This window comes from Meleagris gallopavo, chromosome 12, assembly GCF_000146605.3.
Source record: "Meleagris gallopavo isolate NT-WF06-2002-E0010 breed Aviagen turkey brand Nicholas breeding stock chromosome 12, Turkey_5.1, whole genome shotgun sequence".
NCBI classification, from domain to species: Eukaryota; Metazoa; Chordata; class Aves; order Galliformes; family Phasianidae; genus Meleagris; species Meleagris gallopavo.
Window position 1 is genome coordinate 2566302 of NC_015022.2, and position 14333 is coordinate 2580634.

Sequence of the window (14333 nt, forward strand, 5' to 3'; positions counted from 1 at the left end):
TTATTTACATTTTTAAGTTAGGTAACATCCTTTCTGTTCTCTGATCTCTTAACATTTGTCTCCAGACTTCAGCAGGGAAATACTCTTTTAAATTCTGAGACCAGAATGCTAAATCACTTGGACACTTCTTCCTATTCATTCTTAGCTTGGGCTCTGATCCCCCATTACCTGTCACTCCCTGCCATGGGTGTATATGATTAGAGGAGAGCACTACACAGAAGTTGTAGTCCGTTCTGTCATCAGCACATAGCTGATGTCCTGTCCTCTGCGTTTTACTCAAAACTAAGACAGTTAGAGGTATTCAAAATGCAGAAAGTCTGTCCCTAGGAAGCTAAATGATTCATTTTTGTGGGGGTTGCAGGTTGCCTGTGTGGGACTTTTTACGAACACGGGTACAGGGAAATGCCTTTGGGGAAACTGTTTCAGTAATTTACTTCAGTGTTGTGAATATGATATGTGGGTAGGGAACTTGTGCTCTGGAGAAAGATAAGCTAAGGAGCTGCACTTGCTGTTTATGGTTAAATTACTGCAGGCAGGCAGTTCTTCTGATTATGTGATTGCATGTATGCTACCAATAATACTATTTCAAGACCTAATGATTTTGTTTTTATTAGCCCAAACATGATCCCCTCACCATCTTCTGTGACCTCATGGGTGTGGAGTATGAAGAGATGGCTCACTGGCTTTGCCATAGGAAGCTTGCAACTGCCACTGAAACCTACATCAAGCCAGTTTCTAAACTCCATGCCATCAATGCCAGAGATGCACTTGCCAAACATATATATGCTAATCTCTTTAACTGGATTGTAGATCATGTGAACAAAGCCCTTCATTCTACTGTAAAGCAACATTCTTTCATTGGAGTGTTGGACATTTATGGGTGAGTCTTTTTGCTAGGGATGCATCACCTCTTACATGATTATCTACCAGAAATTATTTTGGTCTTTGTCATGCTACACTGTGTGGATTAAACAAACAAACAAACAAACAAACAAAAAACAACCAAAAAGGCAAAACACACAAAAAAACCCTAAACCAAACCCTTACCTGTTGCTTTTCCTGGGAGAAGAAGTAGGTGTTTAGTCTTGATAACCCGTCCAAGATCTTTGTCTTGACTTTTAAGTTTGACTTTTACTGTGGGATTTCAAATTTTTTATATTGGTTGTTCCATTATGTATTATATTGGAGAAGGTCATATGCCAGTTGTCACCTCATGGTCAGAGTTGACAAAGGTAACTAACATGCTCTCTAGGACCATCGATGTCTTCCCTGTGTTCCTCATCCCTGCCAAAAAAGAGAGCATCTCTGAACTTGCTCTGTGACTTGTTATTTCCCTATCTGCTTTGTTACATGGTTGTGGTTTTTATGCCTAGAATAATGCAATGAATTTGATCAGTAGGAGGGAATTTAAAGTTTTGGAATCATTTAATCTCTCTTTTCACTGAACAAATATCGTTGAATATCTACTTTCAGATTTGAGACGTTTGAAATCAACAGCTTTGAACAGTTCTGTATCAACTATGCCAATGAAAAACTACAGCAGCAGTTCAATATGGTAAGAAGGAAATTACTAGCATTTCCTCTTCCCTTTCCCCTCACCAAAGTCCATTCTGCTAATTGGGTCCCCAGTGGTTAGGATGAATTCCTTCAGTCTATTAACCAGCTGTCCTGGCTGTGGGCTTTAGGGGTTGGGGAAAGATCGACTATCTCCTGAAAATAGATTTTATGACTAACTGCTGCTCTGGGACTATTTGAAATTCTGATCACAGTAACAATTGTAAGACAGAAACAGTGCCTAGCAATTAAGACCCTGAGATTGCCTGTCAATGAGAACACTGTATGGATGAAGTTTGAGTTAGTTGTGTCTTCATAACCTGCAACAAAAGTCTCTACACTGACAGCAGAGAGCAGAACTTCACTGCTGGAAATCTGCCTTGCTCAGTTTCTCTGCTATTGCAAATGGCATTATTTTTTGAGGGTTTACAGCCATGTCCTTAAGATGATCACTGATGTGTGGCAAGAAGTGCCTCTTCTCCCTCCTTCAGAGAGATCATGATTCTCTCTCTCTTGTCAGCCTCAGTGACATTTTTAATTATATATCTTACCTGCATAATGATGAGGCAAGTTATTTATGCCAGGCCTGTTGCTAGGCTGTGCTGCAGTGCTGGAATAGCTTTGAACTATATTTACAAGAGCACTTCAGTGGTGGTGCGTATTTGCAGAACTGGATCACCCTTAGCAATTGTTTATCCCAGCAGCAGGGACACGGACTGGGATAAGCAGCATGTTAGAACTGAGGCAAGCTTCCCAGGTCCCGAATGGCGTTTCTGTATTTATAGTGCTGCAGATGGTTTCAGCTCCATAAGCTACATGTCATAACTGCTAAGCACAAGGTATTTCAGAGTTTTCTCAGCTCTACAGAAAAAAATTCATTCTGTGAAAATAATAAAGGTTCGTTTATTATTGGGAGAGGATCACTGCTCCCATGTTCTCACCCATGCGTTTCACAAAGGATGCGGTCAAGAGGTGTTTGTACTGATTCCTTTCTAAGCTGCCAGATTCTGGCCCTGTGGACGCGGACCCGTAGGACTGCAGCCTCTGCTACATGCAGTGAAGCAGGCAGATGTACTGGTTGCTGAAATCCCCGTGGGACGGTGCTGGCAGTCAGCAAATGCACTGCCTGAGATGCTGAAGCAGCACGTGGGCTGCCCCTGCACCCCATCCTCTCCCTCATCCAACAGCTTGTCTCTTGCTGGAGGCAGGAGGATGCAGAACGATGGAAGTGGCAGCTTCTGTGCTGCTGTTTGAGAAAGCACGGCTTCAGGGAATTGGGATAATTAAAGATGTTGTTGCTTTGACAAATGTCACAACTTAGATAAACATGAAACCATGACATCTTCTCTATCTACAGCACGGCTTTATTTTATGATGCTGCGATCCTCCCCTGGTATCCAGCCATTTGATTTAATAGCTTGGCACTTTTGTGCTGGCCAGGTTTTTGATAAGTCTTCGCTCTGCTCCCCTACACTTTGGTGAGCGTGGAGGAGGTGGTGCTGTGGGTTAGTGCAACACGCGTGATGTAAGGGCCCCCAGGACAGCACGTTGGCCAACCCATGCTGAGAGCAACCATTTCACAAACTGCTAATTTTTTATAGCAAGAAATGGGTTTATGTGTAGATGGCTTAGATACGATGCACCAATAAAATGTTATCATTTACTTTCTGTCAGGAATTAACTTGCATGTAATGCAGCTGTTAAGTGGATGAGCATGGAAGGGCTCCCACGGGCGCTGTTAAGGAGCGCTGTTTTGGAAAGGATCATGTTAAGCTAATGAAATAAAAAGGATAAACTGCTTTGTCAGGGCAGCTTGTGCTGTCTTACTGATGTGTGCTGGAAAACTGCGAGCGTTTATGGACTTCTGAGCTGAATTAAGGGGGCAATTAAGGCTGATTCCAAAACAATAGGTGTTGCTGGCTATCCCCTACATAGTGCCTATAGTGCTGCTCTTTGGTGTTGCTTGGGATATGTTTTGAATTTATTTTTGCCTGTTACAGCAGTTGGTATGCATTAAAATTTAAATAGATGATAAAATATAATTTAAAATAAGTGGAATCAGCAGTATTTTTAATTCTTAAAAAGCATGCTTGTGCTGTTAAGACCACAATTTCCTTGTTTAATATTTTATCATGTATTTTTTCCTGAAGTTTATTTCCTATGCACATTATTTGAGCTGTGCAGGGGTCTTTTTTTTCTTTTTTTTTTCAGTAATATATTTTTAAAACTGTACAACACCATTTTTATTGATCTTGGTAACAGATGCATTTTCCACAAAATTTGTTGTGCGAATACTCTTAGTCATTCTTGCAGGTTTCTGCTGGGAGTATATTTAGTGTAATACGTCATCTCCGAAAAAACTTATCAGTCATCTGAGAGAAAACGGAACTCTGCTGTTTTACAAGAAAACACAAAAGGTTTATTGTGTAATTTTACTTGAAATAGAGCAATATTCGTAAGTTTGAAATCATAAGTGAGTGTCAAATCCCAATTTAAAAGTTGCTGTTCCTGTACTTGAAGCTTTTTCAAGGTCTTCTGCTATTTTTAGTAAAAGGAGCTTATAGTAACTGTGGAACAATGTGGGAAAAAGAAAAACAGACCTTATATGCATAGAGTATGGATGAATGCATTAATTCAGTCTGTTGTTTTTAGGCCAGAAAAAAGGTTAATTTGTCTTTCATACACTTACTTGTTAAAAGGTTTATTCAGTTTAACTTGTGCACCACTTGACAGCCTGGACTAATGTGCCAAGGTGAATTCAAGTGGGAGTTTGATGTATTTATTCTGCATTTTGTTTCACGGAAAACTGTTTTCTTTTTGCCCCATAGCATGTGTTTAAGCTGGAACAAGAAGAATACATGAAAGAACAAATACCATGGACCTTGATTGATTTCTATGACAATCAGCCTTGCATCAACCTCATAGAAGCCAAAATGGGAGTTCTGGATCTGTTAGACGAGGAATGCAAGGTGTGTTTTCAAGGGCTTTCATAGGGAAAGAAGTCATCATCTATCCTGCTACCTGGGGCCTCACAGGGAAAAATAATCTGCATGTAGCCATTATTTTGATGCTCTGCTGTTGAAATACTTTAAGGAATGTAGAAACAGAATTGGCAATTAGTGAAGGAGAAAAAATGATTTTTAGTCATGTTTTTTTTTTCTTTTTAACCTTAGTGAGTCTATGATAATTCAGTGGGAACTCAGCCTGGGTTTTTGTGTAACCCTAGTGGTGGTAGATAAATTCTGACCCGCTGTCAGTCAGGTACCATTTCTCTGGGATCCTCACCGGCGTGTGTGTGTGACACTGAAATGCTGTGAGCATCGTACGTGTCACAGAGCAGCGATAAGGGCTGTGCCCAGTCCACAGTATCTGTAAAGCAAAGATGTGGCTACTTGCTTAGGGCAGTGTTGGAAATCCGAGGAGCCAAAGTTTGAAAGCAAAGTGAAAAATATTGTTCCCACCTCCTTAGTTTCCTTTGCTACTGAAGAAGTTTTCAGGACATTTTAAATGGCTTTGTGTTCTCTTATGTAGATGCCAAAAGGCTCGGATGACACTTGGGCCCAAAAACTGTACAATACTCATTTGAATAAATGCACCCTCTTTGAAAAACCACGTTTATCCAATAAGGCTTTTATCATCAAACACTTTGCTGACAAGGTAAGGAGTTTTCTGCTGGTTAGCTCTTTTCAAATGTGCGGGGGGAGGGGGGGAGGAGGGAGAGGCTGAGACTAGTGCTGCCCCAGGGAGCGGGGCTGTGGTGTTCCCAGCCTGGGGGAAGGTTCTGCCTAGGAACAGGGACAGGCTGCTGGGCTGCCCCACAGCCTGGTGAAACCTGCTTGCAGCTTGGATGCAAAACTGAGGCTGTGAATTGACAGATGTTTCTGTATCTCATGCCAGTACATGAAGTTATCGGCTCTGTGTGCCTGTTACAGCACCGTTCAATCTGCTGGAGGTTTCAGCTGATTGCTTTCTCCCTCGGTTCAGTCAGGGTGAGCTACTTCAGCTGGTTTCAGCAGCTGTTTTTGGTTAATGTCGTTCAGTTTGATGAGGCGGGGTAGGGAGTGCCCAGGAAGCATTCCCGCTGGCCACGAGGCAGAAAGAACAAGCTGAGGGGCGACTGGTGGACAGCAGCCTAATTTTCTGCTTGGCTTCTTGCAAAATGTGTGCCCGCTTGTACACCGGCTCCAAAGAAAGTTGAGCTGGCAGCTGTGCAGAGCCAGGAAGACAAACAAGATCTCCTGACTCCTATCACATGCTGTAATCACTCACTGTCCTTTGCTCAAAATGTGCATTTGCAAGTCACAACATGAATTCCAATTACATTAGGCAAAATAGAAAATCATGAATCTATCTATAGTTCTAGCTAGACCAACAACAAATGAATGCCAGTTTTGCTGCAAACAGGCAACAAGCTAACAACACACCCTGCTGTTACTGCTGGAGTATCGCTCTTGCCACCTTTTGCCTCTTCCGGTCAGTGAGCAGCTATTTCTGGCAAACTCAGTGGAGTGCATGTGCTGTCCAGCTCTGACAGCACACAACCCAGCTGAGTTGAAAGAAAAAAGATAAAATCCAGTTTAATATACTTGTCCTGTTAAATAAAGAAGCTGGTTCAGAATTGTGTCAGCTTTGTCGAAAAGCTGTGGCTACAAGCTTGGGCAAGCTCTGGAATTCTTATCATCAGACTGGATGTGCTGACTGAAGGGGCTGGAGTACTTTATTTGCCTCCCCTTGATTTCTCAGAGGTTCTTCAAACTACAAACAGAGGAGAGATCCTATTCTTGTTGCTTCTGGTGTTATCTTAATGAAAGCCCCAAGAGCTCTGTGATCATATAGATTTGTGAGTTCTGTTTCATTTGCTACATGAGAGAACAAGAAGGATTTAATTCATGTTTCTTATACTGTTCAATAGTCTAAAGTTTGATGTTTGAAAATTGGATGTTCCTATGCCTGCTCTGAGAATCATGGTCCAATGAAAGCTAAAAGGAGCTCCAGGCAGGTGCTGGCTGAGCTCTGAGCCCCAGTGTGTTGTCTGTGCCAAGCAACGTGTGCTTTCCTGTGTGCTTATGTGAGGGCATACAGACATCTTGAAAGAATAAGACTGTAGCTGACATGTGAGGGAGCTACGTGCCTTGTCGTCATCTTTTCTGGGAGAAAGCAGAGATCATGCTGCCCTCTCGTGGCATCATCTCCACAGTAAGAACATAAGTGGTACCTGAAATAACGTGCAGTGGGCTTTCAGTTATGGGCAGACCTTGGAAAATTCCCTTGTGTTCTCCCTAGGAATATATTAGATGTTGTTTTGCAGCCTGGGGGGGGATGGTGTAATTATGTAAGAGTTACTAAGTGGCAGTACTGGAAGATGTCTGCTGATGGACGTCAGTTTGTCTGCTCTGAAAGAACAAAGTCATTTTAAGGGCTCACTATTTTGTTTAGTAGCCTGCACTTCTGCTGAGACAAGATCAGAGCAAGGCCTGAAAGCAAAGTTGCCATCCTTACTTACTGTCTTTGAATTCTAAGGTGTAAACTTGTGATGGGAACTTTTAGTTTTTGTTCAACCTGGAAGTAGGACTGTGGAATATTAGGTTTTTATGTGAAACTCTGGCCTTTGATCAAGAATCTGTGGCCCCGTGATAGAGGGTGACCATGTGTTCTCACCGTGTGTTGTCACAACAAGCAGACTTATTGATTCTCAAACAAATAATCTGAGTAGAAATAGGCATTTTCCTAACAACTTGCAGGCAGATTTACTTATTGCCTGTCAGGTAATGAGATGAGATATTTTGTTCCCAGTTGTACCCAGGTTTCTACAATTTTGCAGTCCTGATGACTTCAGTATAGGACATGCTTAATACAAATTTTGATTCTTTACCTTTACAGTAACCATTCAGTCATGCTGTCTTACCACAGGCACCTCTCTGCAGAGATACATCAGGTCTACTGCAATAACAGTTTTCATCTCTGTATGTTTTGATGTTTTACAGTTACTGGAAAGCACTTTGAGCAAAATCTGCATTTTCAGCTGGAATCTGATAATTTCAACACCCGGAAGAATTATATTTTAATGTGAATGTTATAGATGGTAGATTCTGTGCCACTTATTACACACTTAGTTTTTGGGTTTTTTTTAAACAATTCTTTTCAGGTGGAATATCAGTGTGAAGGCTTTCTGGAAAAGAATAAGGACACGGTTTATGAAGAACAAATTAAGGTCCTAAAATCAAGTAAGGTTAGTATAAGGATTCTCTTATTTTTTTCTGTAGTTATAATGCCTTGAGTTATGCATCATGTGAAATTTTTCATAAAACCAGGAAATTTTTCTTCCTTGACTGAAGATGAACATAGTTTATATCACATTTACTTGTTTATCCATTTGAATTTAGGAAGTCCTGTGGCCTAGCTTTTTTTCCAGCTGAGAACTGTATGTATATTAGCCACTGATTTCAGTAGATCAAAATGTTCCCTTTTTTTTTTTCCTCTAATATACTGTAGCACCATAAGAAGGCTTAGCAGTTAAGGCTTTTTTAATCTGAAAATAGAAATTGCTTGCTTATGGCCTGACAATTGAGCAGAATAGTGTTGCAGGAGAGACAAGTTCTATTCCAGAAGCAAAATGAGAGGAAGGAAATCTACAAACACCAAGGACATGAACCAGAACTTAATGAGCCTCGACTTTTCAATGTCTATGACAGATAGGTAACATCTGAATGGAAATACTTTGGATGAAGAAATATTATAGAACAAGCCTTCAGTGGCACTATCTGCTTTTTTAATGTAAAAAATGCTGGTTGTGCTCTTTTGAAAGGTAAAGGCAATTAACATTGTGGTGTCATGACCCTTGGGAATTTGCTAGCTCTGGTGCCCCAGGAAGCTTGGTATCAAGGATAGACTGCTTAAAATTATGCTATTCTATTAAGAATTCCAACACTTTCTTCTTCTGTTTGTATTCAGAGCTGATTTATGAAGTTAAATGATTAAAATGTGTAGTATAATGAAAGAACTACAGCAAACTTTCCTCTGAGAGAGGCATTGAAACATGTCAGGTTTTGCTGCAGGGAGCACTGCAGCAGCTCCAGGGCTGTCAGCTCACTATACTAAGTCAGTCCAGTCTCAGTGATAAAAAACAAGTCCAATTTTTCCCAATGGTAAATTTTACCAAAGTGTTTTCCAAAATTTGAATTTGAGAATGTCTCATTTTTATTTTTCAGCAGACCCTATTTATTAGTAACTTTAATATGATTATATTGCTGATTTTTATTCTTTCTTTATTGTTGCTCTTCTCTGGGTTTGCTGTGCACATTCAACAGAAGGTAATTCTAAACTGAATGCATCATCTGTCATCCTGCCCATGCACACTCTTGCTGCTAGGGGTTTGAACATACAGCTCAGATGCTTCTTTGCTCTCTGAAGTGCATGACGAACTCTTCTCTTGGCAGGCAGTGTAGCGCTGAGTTATATATTTTGGCCTTCTCTTTAAATCCACCCACAGCACCTGCTTGAATCGGTTCAGTTTCTGTGCATGTATCATGAAAGTACATGCATGTCCTCAGCTTCTGTGCTTGCTACTGGCATGTTGTTAAGATCTTCTGTTGTGGATCTGTATTGAAAGAAATTGTCAGTGAGATTATATCAGCGGAATGTCAAGTAGTTGGAAAAAATTACAGGGAAAAAATGCTTGCTTGTTTTCTACCCTGTGAATTATCTGCCCTTTGATCAGTGTTTTCCCTCTCTTTGAACACTCCTAGTGTTCTGCAAAACAAAGAAAACTGATAAGATAGGAAAAAAAACAACCCAAACCAAAACATAAGTGCCCCTACAGTGTGGATCTTGTCAGCAGTGCTCTCCTGTTGACCTCTGCTGCTGTATGTTGCACCTTTCTTCTGTATGTAGTAACTGAAAATTGTGATTTTGAAATGTACTTATCCATTTTTACAGCTAGGCTTTCTCAGGAGTGGGAAGAGGAAGGAAATGTGTAGCTTAGAGCTCATCCATCCACCACTCAGACACTGGGGACCTCTTCCTCACCTTTGCCCCTGTTGCATTAAAGCATCAGTACTTTCAGACAAAGCATATTGCATTCAAAAAAGTTCCTATATGGAATTAAAGGACTCAGCTATGTAATTTAGATGGCTAACATAGCTTCATACTGTCTGACTGCAGGCAGCTGAATGAGCTTTCCAAACATCCTAAAGTCTTTGTTCAGTCAGTGAAGGAGACAGGCTAAATCACCCTCTGGAGATGTCATTCATCCAGAGCTAAGGTGGTAATTTAAGGGAATCTAAGGTAACAGTGCTCTTGACCTGTGAGAGTTAGGTGAGATAAAGCTGAATTGCAATACTCCTCTTGAAATTCAGTGATTTAGGATATCTTTATAACATTCACAGCCATTATGTAGATGCTAGCACAGAATTTTTGTTTGATGCCTTCTGCTAGCCCATCTGGCACAACAACAGAGCACAAATACCATTTTGTTGCACAGCATGTTTTGTTGGATATCATGCATGCTCACCAAAAGGCAAAAGCAATTTTTTATTTTTTAGGTTGTACTTAGCCCACGCACCTTGTAGCACTGTAAAATGAATGTTCCTGTCTCTTGTAGGAAAGTGCACAGATGCTAGATGAGAGATTATTCACTCACAAATAGAGAAATTCAGATTTTCTTATTTTTGTAATACTTCTGAAGTGATACCATTTTTGGTAGAAAGACCTGATAGTGTTATTTTTAGTTACAAGTTATCTCAAGGCAGCTATTATCTATGGGTGTATTTTGTAGTCATTAAAGAAAGGGAACCAGAAGATCTGAATGATAGTTGGAAAAATTTTTCAGGTTTTTCTTCCATTCCCACTGGTCTGATAGCAGTTCTTCAGTCACATGAATTTAGCTGACAGCTTTTTAGCTGATGATTCCTCTTCTCTTATTTCAATTTAGAGTGATAGAGGAGGAATAATCTTTGTTGCTTGTTGGGTTATTCAGTGTCCTAGATATTGCACAACCACACAAAGAAATTTTATGCACCACTGGAATACGAAAGGACCTCGTTGCTTCCCTCTTTCATCAAAGCAGCCATTTATAATTGCAGTTGGTACTTACAAAACTGCTGTCAGTATCTGACAGTTTCACGTGGAAGTTATTGCTGGCTCTGTGACAAGAAAACTCAAATCAGAATTTTATCTTCAGAAGGAGGGAGACTCACTGATCAAATCCACACATTTTTAGTATTAAACCATGACCCACTTACTATACTGCTAGCTTGAATGCTATTTTACCTTTATTCCTGTTTTCCTATCTGGCATTGAAGAAAACAGAGCCTGGTTTGTAACCACCTTAAGCACAAATGTGTGCCACCACTTGCTGCGTTCTTACCCTCTGTAATTTTTTTTTTGCTGTTATACCAGTTTAAGCTCCTGCCAGAGTTATTCCAGGATGAAGAGAAGGTCATCAGTCCCACGTCAGCCACCTCTTCAGGCCGTGTGCTGTTGTCTCGAACTCCTGTAAAACCAGCCAAGGCCAAGCCAGGTCAAACTAGCAAGGAGCATAAGAAAACTGTGGGACATCAGGTGAGTTTAAGGATGCAGCTGTATTAAATAATCTTGCTCTTTATCTTCCTCTGTCCAGTAGGTCTTTGAGTAGGCAAGTGATTCCTGAGGTCCCTAGTGATTTTGGGACCACTGCAGTTGTTCATGACATACAGTTAATGCAAATATACCATAATTACTAATATACTTTGGGCCAGAGTTTCAGGGAGCTCAATTCCTACTGCGGTGCCAAATCAGAAACTAATGTTTTGCAAGGTAGGTTTAACATGTTGGATGCTGAGAAGCTTTGAAAATCTTGTAGTGTGTCTTTTTGGTAATTTTCACATTCTTTGGCTCAATTCAAAAGTATGAGTTCAATCCTCAGAAAACTGACAGAGGGCTAAACATAAAATATGCATCTGTATCTGCCAGAATTGTATTAAAAGTATGTAAATCGGTATGGCTGAATTCTTTGTTAATTTCCAATCAACAGAATTAAAAGATGTTTTCTCAGGATGGATTTGTCCTCAGCTAGCACTTTATGTATGGTGGATTGTCCCTTGGAATATTCATTGAAACCAGTGAGAACTTTTTTTGACAATTTGGTACTCGGTTTTGATGTACTTTCCAGTCTGTACACTGTGCTATTGAGCAGTTCCATTTGCCTTTGCCTGGGACTTCTAAAATATCATCCAAAGTTCTCATCAGTAGGTGTGACACTGGAATCACTGGAGCCAAAGCAAATGATAATTGTTCTTTTCTGTTGATTATAAATTTTATTTAAAATGGATATAAAATTAAATGGCTATTCAGTAATGCCATGAAGTTCACTCACGAAGAGGTGGATTGAACAAGTCTTAGCATAGAAGAGATAGGCAGAAGCTGAAAATAAGTCAGTTTATCACGTGTTTTTGTAATTCATCACATGCCTGTAGGGAGTTTTAGTCCCATAAAGTCTAGCATTTAGAGCTCTGGCTGTAATGTAGTTCACCCCAAAACGATACCTGGATCTAGTATCCGTTGCCATAACAAAAACAAATTGATGTTGTGTTTTCTACCAAAAGCACTATTACGAATAAGCAAGTGTTGCTCAGTCTACTTCCTGAGATTCTTTCACACATGGCAATTGAGATTATTCCTTGATGCTTTTTCCTTCTGTTTCAATAAGTTTCGAAACTCTCTTCATCTGCTGATGGAAACCCTGAACGCTACGACTCCACACTATGTGCGCTGTATTAAGCCTAACGACTTCAAGTTTCCATTCACGTAAGTTGGTTCATGTATGGTTCATATAAGCCTGTGATTTGGAGGGAATTCCCCAAGGACTCAGGGTCGAGGTTCTGCTAAATATTGCTCAGTCTAGAGTGAAATGGTGCGCCTCATTTCTGTTGTTATGTGATTTTTGTGCATGCCTATGTGTGTTTACAGCAGGGTATGTTTTGGAATGAGTAGAGGGTTCTTTCTGAGCTTTTTTTCTTGGATGATGATATGTGAGAAATACCTGCAATTTCAGTTTAGCTGTTTTGAATTTGACTGACAGCATATCTTACACTTGCTGGAATTTGCTTTTGCTATTTCCATTGTTTTCTTATTTCCATTTATTCCTAATATTTTTTTCATGTATGAATTTGCTTAGAGCTTTTCTCAAATGCTTGTTTAACAGCTGGGCACAGAAAGACCTCCATGACCACGTGTGTCAGGCAGGCTGGTGAGAAGTGGGACAAGGCTTCTGTAGATGAGCATCTTGAAGCAGCTCAGGCAATTCTGAATTCTGTGATCAGGCTGTTCTCTGTTATTGCTGAGTTGTGGAAGCACTACCTGTACTTGCTATCCAGTTGTCACATCCCACGGATCCGAAGGTACTGGGTAACACAAGACTAACCCCCCACCCACGGGCTCTTTTTATTCCTACATAGATTTGACGAAAAGCGAGCAGTGCAGCAGCTGAGAGCTTGCGGTGTCCTGGAGACCATCCGAATCAGTGCAGCTGGTTTTCCCTCCAGGTGTGTTTGCTGCTTTTTAGATTGCTTTCAGCTACAGTTATTTTTTTGAAAGAGAATTGTTTGTTGTTTGGACTGACGCCATCCCTGTTTTATGGAACAGGTGGACATACCAAGAGTTCTTCAGCCGTTACCGTGTTCTGATGAAGCAGAAAGATGTCCTGAGTGACCGAAAGCAGACATGTAAAAATGTCCTGGAGAAGCTGATTCTGGTACTAGATGTAGTCCTTAAAGCTTTTGGAATCTGAAGGAATAAAGATAGGTCTCCTTGCTCAGTGCCGTCAGCCTTTGTCATACCTCAGCTGCCCCTTGCTTTAACTCTTACCTCCTTTTGCAGCCCTGCATTTCCAGTCTATGCCATTAGCACCTGAATTGCACCTGAACTGATGTGGTTTCTTGGGATTTTTTAAGAACCAATGAGCAGTGAAGGAAGTCAGGCTACAAAGAGACAGTTCTAAGTATTGTCCAGGTAGAGGGTGATTAATTGAGACTTACACAGAAGAGAAAGAAGTAAAGTTTTCTAAAGATACAAAAGCAAGAAATTCACCTTGCTGAAGTACAATGACAATGTTAAGATGTTAATGGAAATAAGAAAAATAAGTATTCTGCAGACAGGTTGGCTTTCTGAATTCTGCGTCATTGACTGGACTTAACTAAAATCTTTTGCCATTCATTTCAACTTGGCGTCAATAAATCAACAAAATAATTTTTTTATCGTACTTTTCTATGGCTTCTATTGTCTCAGGATTTCCCCCTAAGGAGGGCAGAAGCCATGCAGAGATAAAATATTATTCTTTTCCTGCTTTAGTTTTGAAATTTCAGATGTATTTCAGGAGCATAGTTGTGTTTTGTTCTGGCTCAGTCCTGGTGGCAGTAAGCGATGAGTACACATTTGAAGCCTGAGCTGTTTCCTTTGTACTGTATAATATGGTTGAAAGCGGGCAGTTTCCACTGCTTCAGCAAGAAATTACAAATGTGCATTGCCTACATCACTTTCACCTTCTGGGCCCCTTCTTCATCCCTGATAGCCTTCCATGTCATTCACAAACTTTGTGGCATTCTTCTTTAAGCAAATACCTTGTTTTATTTCTTCAGGCCCTGCTTGTGACCTTTTTATATTAATTAGTTAACAGAATCATGCAGAGAAAATACTCTCCTTCACTAGCTAATTCAAGTCTAGATTTACTTTAAATATTACACAGGTAAATTTGCCTCTTTACTAATGATACTTTCATTTAGCCTTCATGTCTTTTTTTTTTTGTG

The 14333-nt window shown here is 40.3% G+C and overlaps 1 protein-coding gene across 2 annotated transcripts; it reads left to right on the forward strand.

The window, feature by feature from the left end:
* The first annotated feature begins 590 nt into the window (after positions 1-590).
* LOC104912764 (unconventional myosin-Va-like) lies at positions 591-13342 on the forward strand. 2 transcript variants are annotated; one of them, XM_031555256.1, is made up of 10 exons: positions 591-880; positions 1474-1555; positions 4383-4523; positions 5086-5211; positions 7700-7783; positions 8862-8864; positions 10951-11112; positions 12239-12336; positions 12987-13073; positions 13174-13342. In XM_031555256.1, the coding sequence occupies exons 1-10, from the start codon at positions 651-653 to the stop codon at positions 13316-13318; spliced, it is 1158 nt and encodes a 385-aa protein (XP_031411116.1). In that variant the 5' UTR covers positions 591-650; the 3' UTR covers positions 13319-13342. The 2 variants fall into 2 exon arrangements, with proteins under 2 accessions (XP_031411116.1, XP_010715551.1); XM_010717249.3 differs by lacking the exon at positions 8862-8864 and having other exon boundaries at positions 592-880.
* Positions 13343-14333: the final 991 nt, after the last annotated feature.

Bases quoted from the DNA above. Each gene is read 5' to 3' on its own strand.
- LOC104912764 (XM_031555256.1), top strand. From the start codon at position 651: ATGGGTGTGGAGTATGAAGAGATGGCTCACTGGCTTTGCCATAGGAAG. The intron at 881-1,473 runs GTGAGTCTTTTT...ATCTACTTTCAG, and splicing joins GGAGTGTTGGACATTTATGG to ATTTGAGACGTTTGAAATCA. The intron at 1,556-4,382 runs GTAAGAAGGAAA...TTTGCCCCATAG, and splicing joins TACAGCAGCAGTTCAATATG to CATGTGTTTAAGCTGGAACA.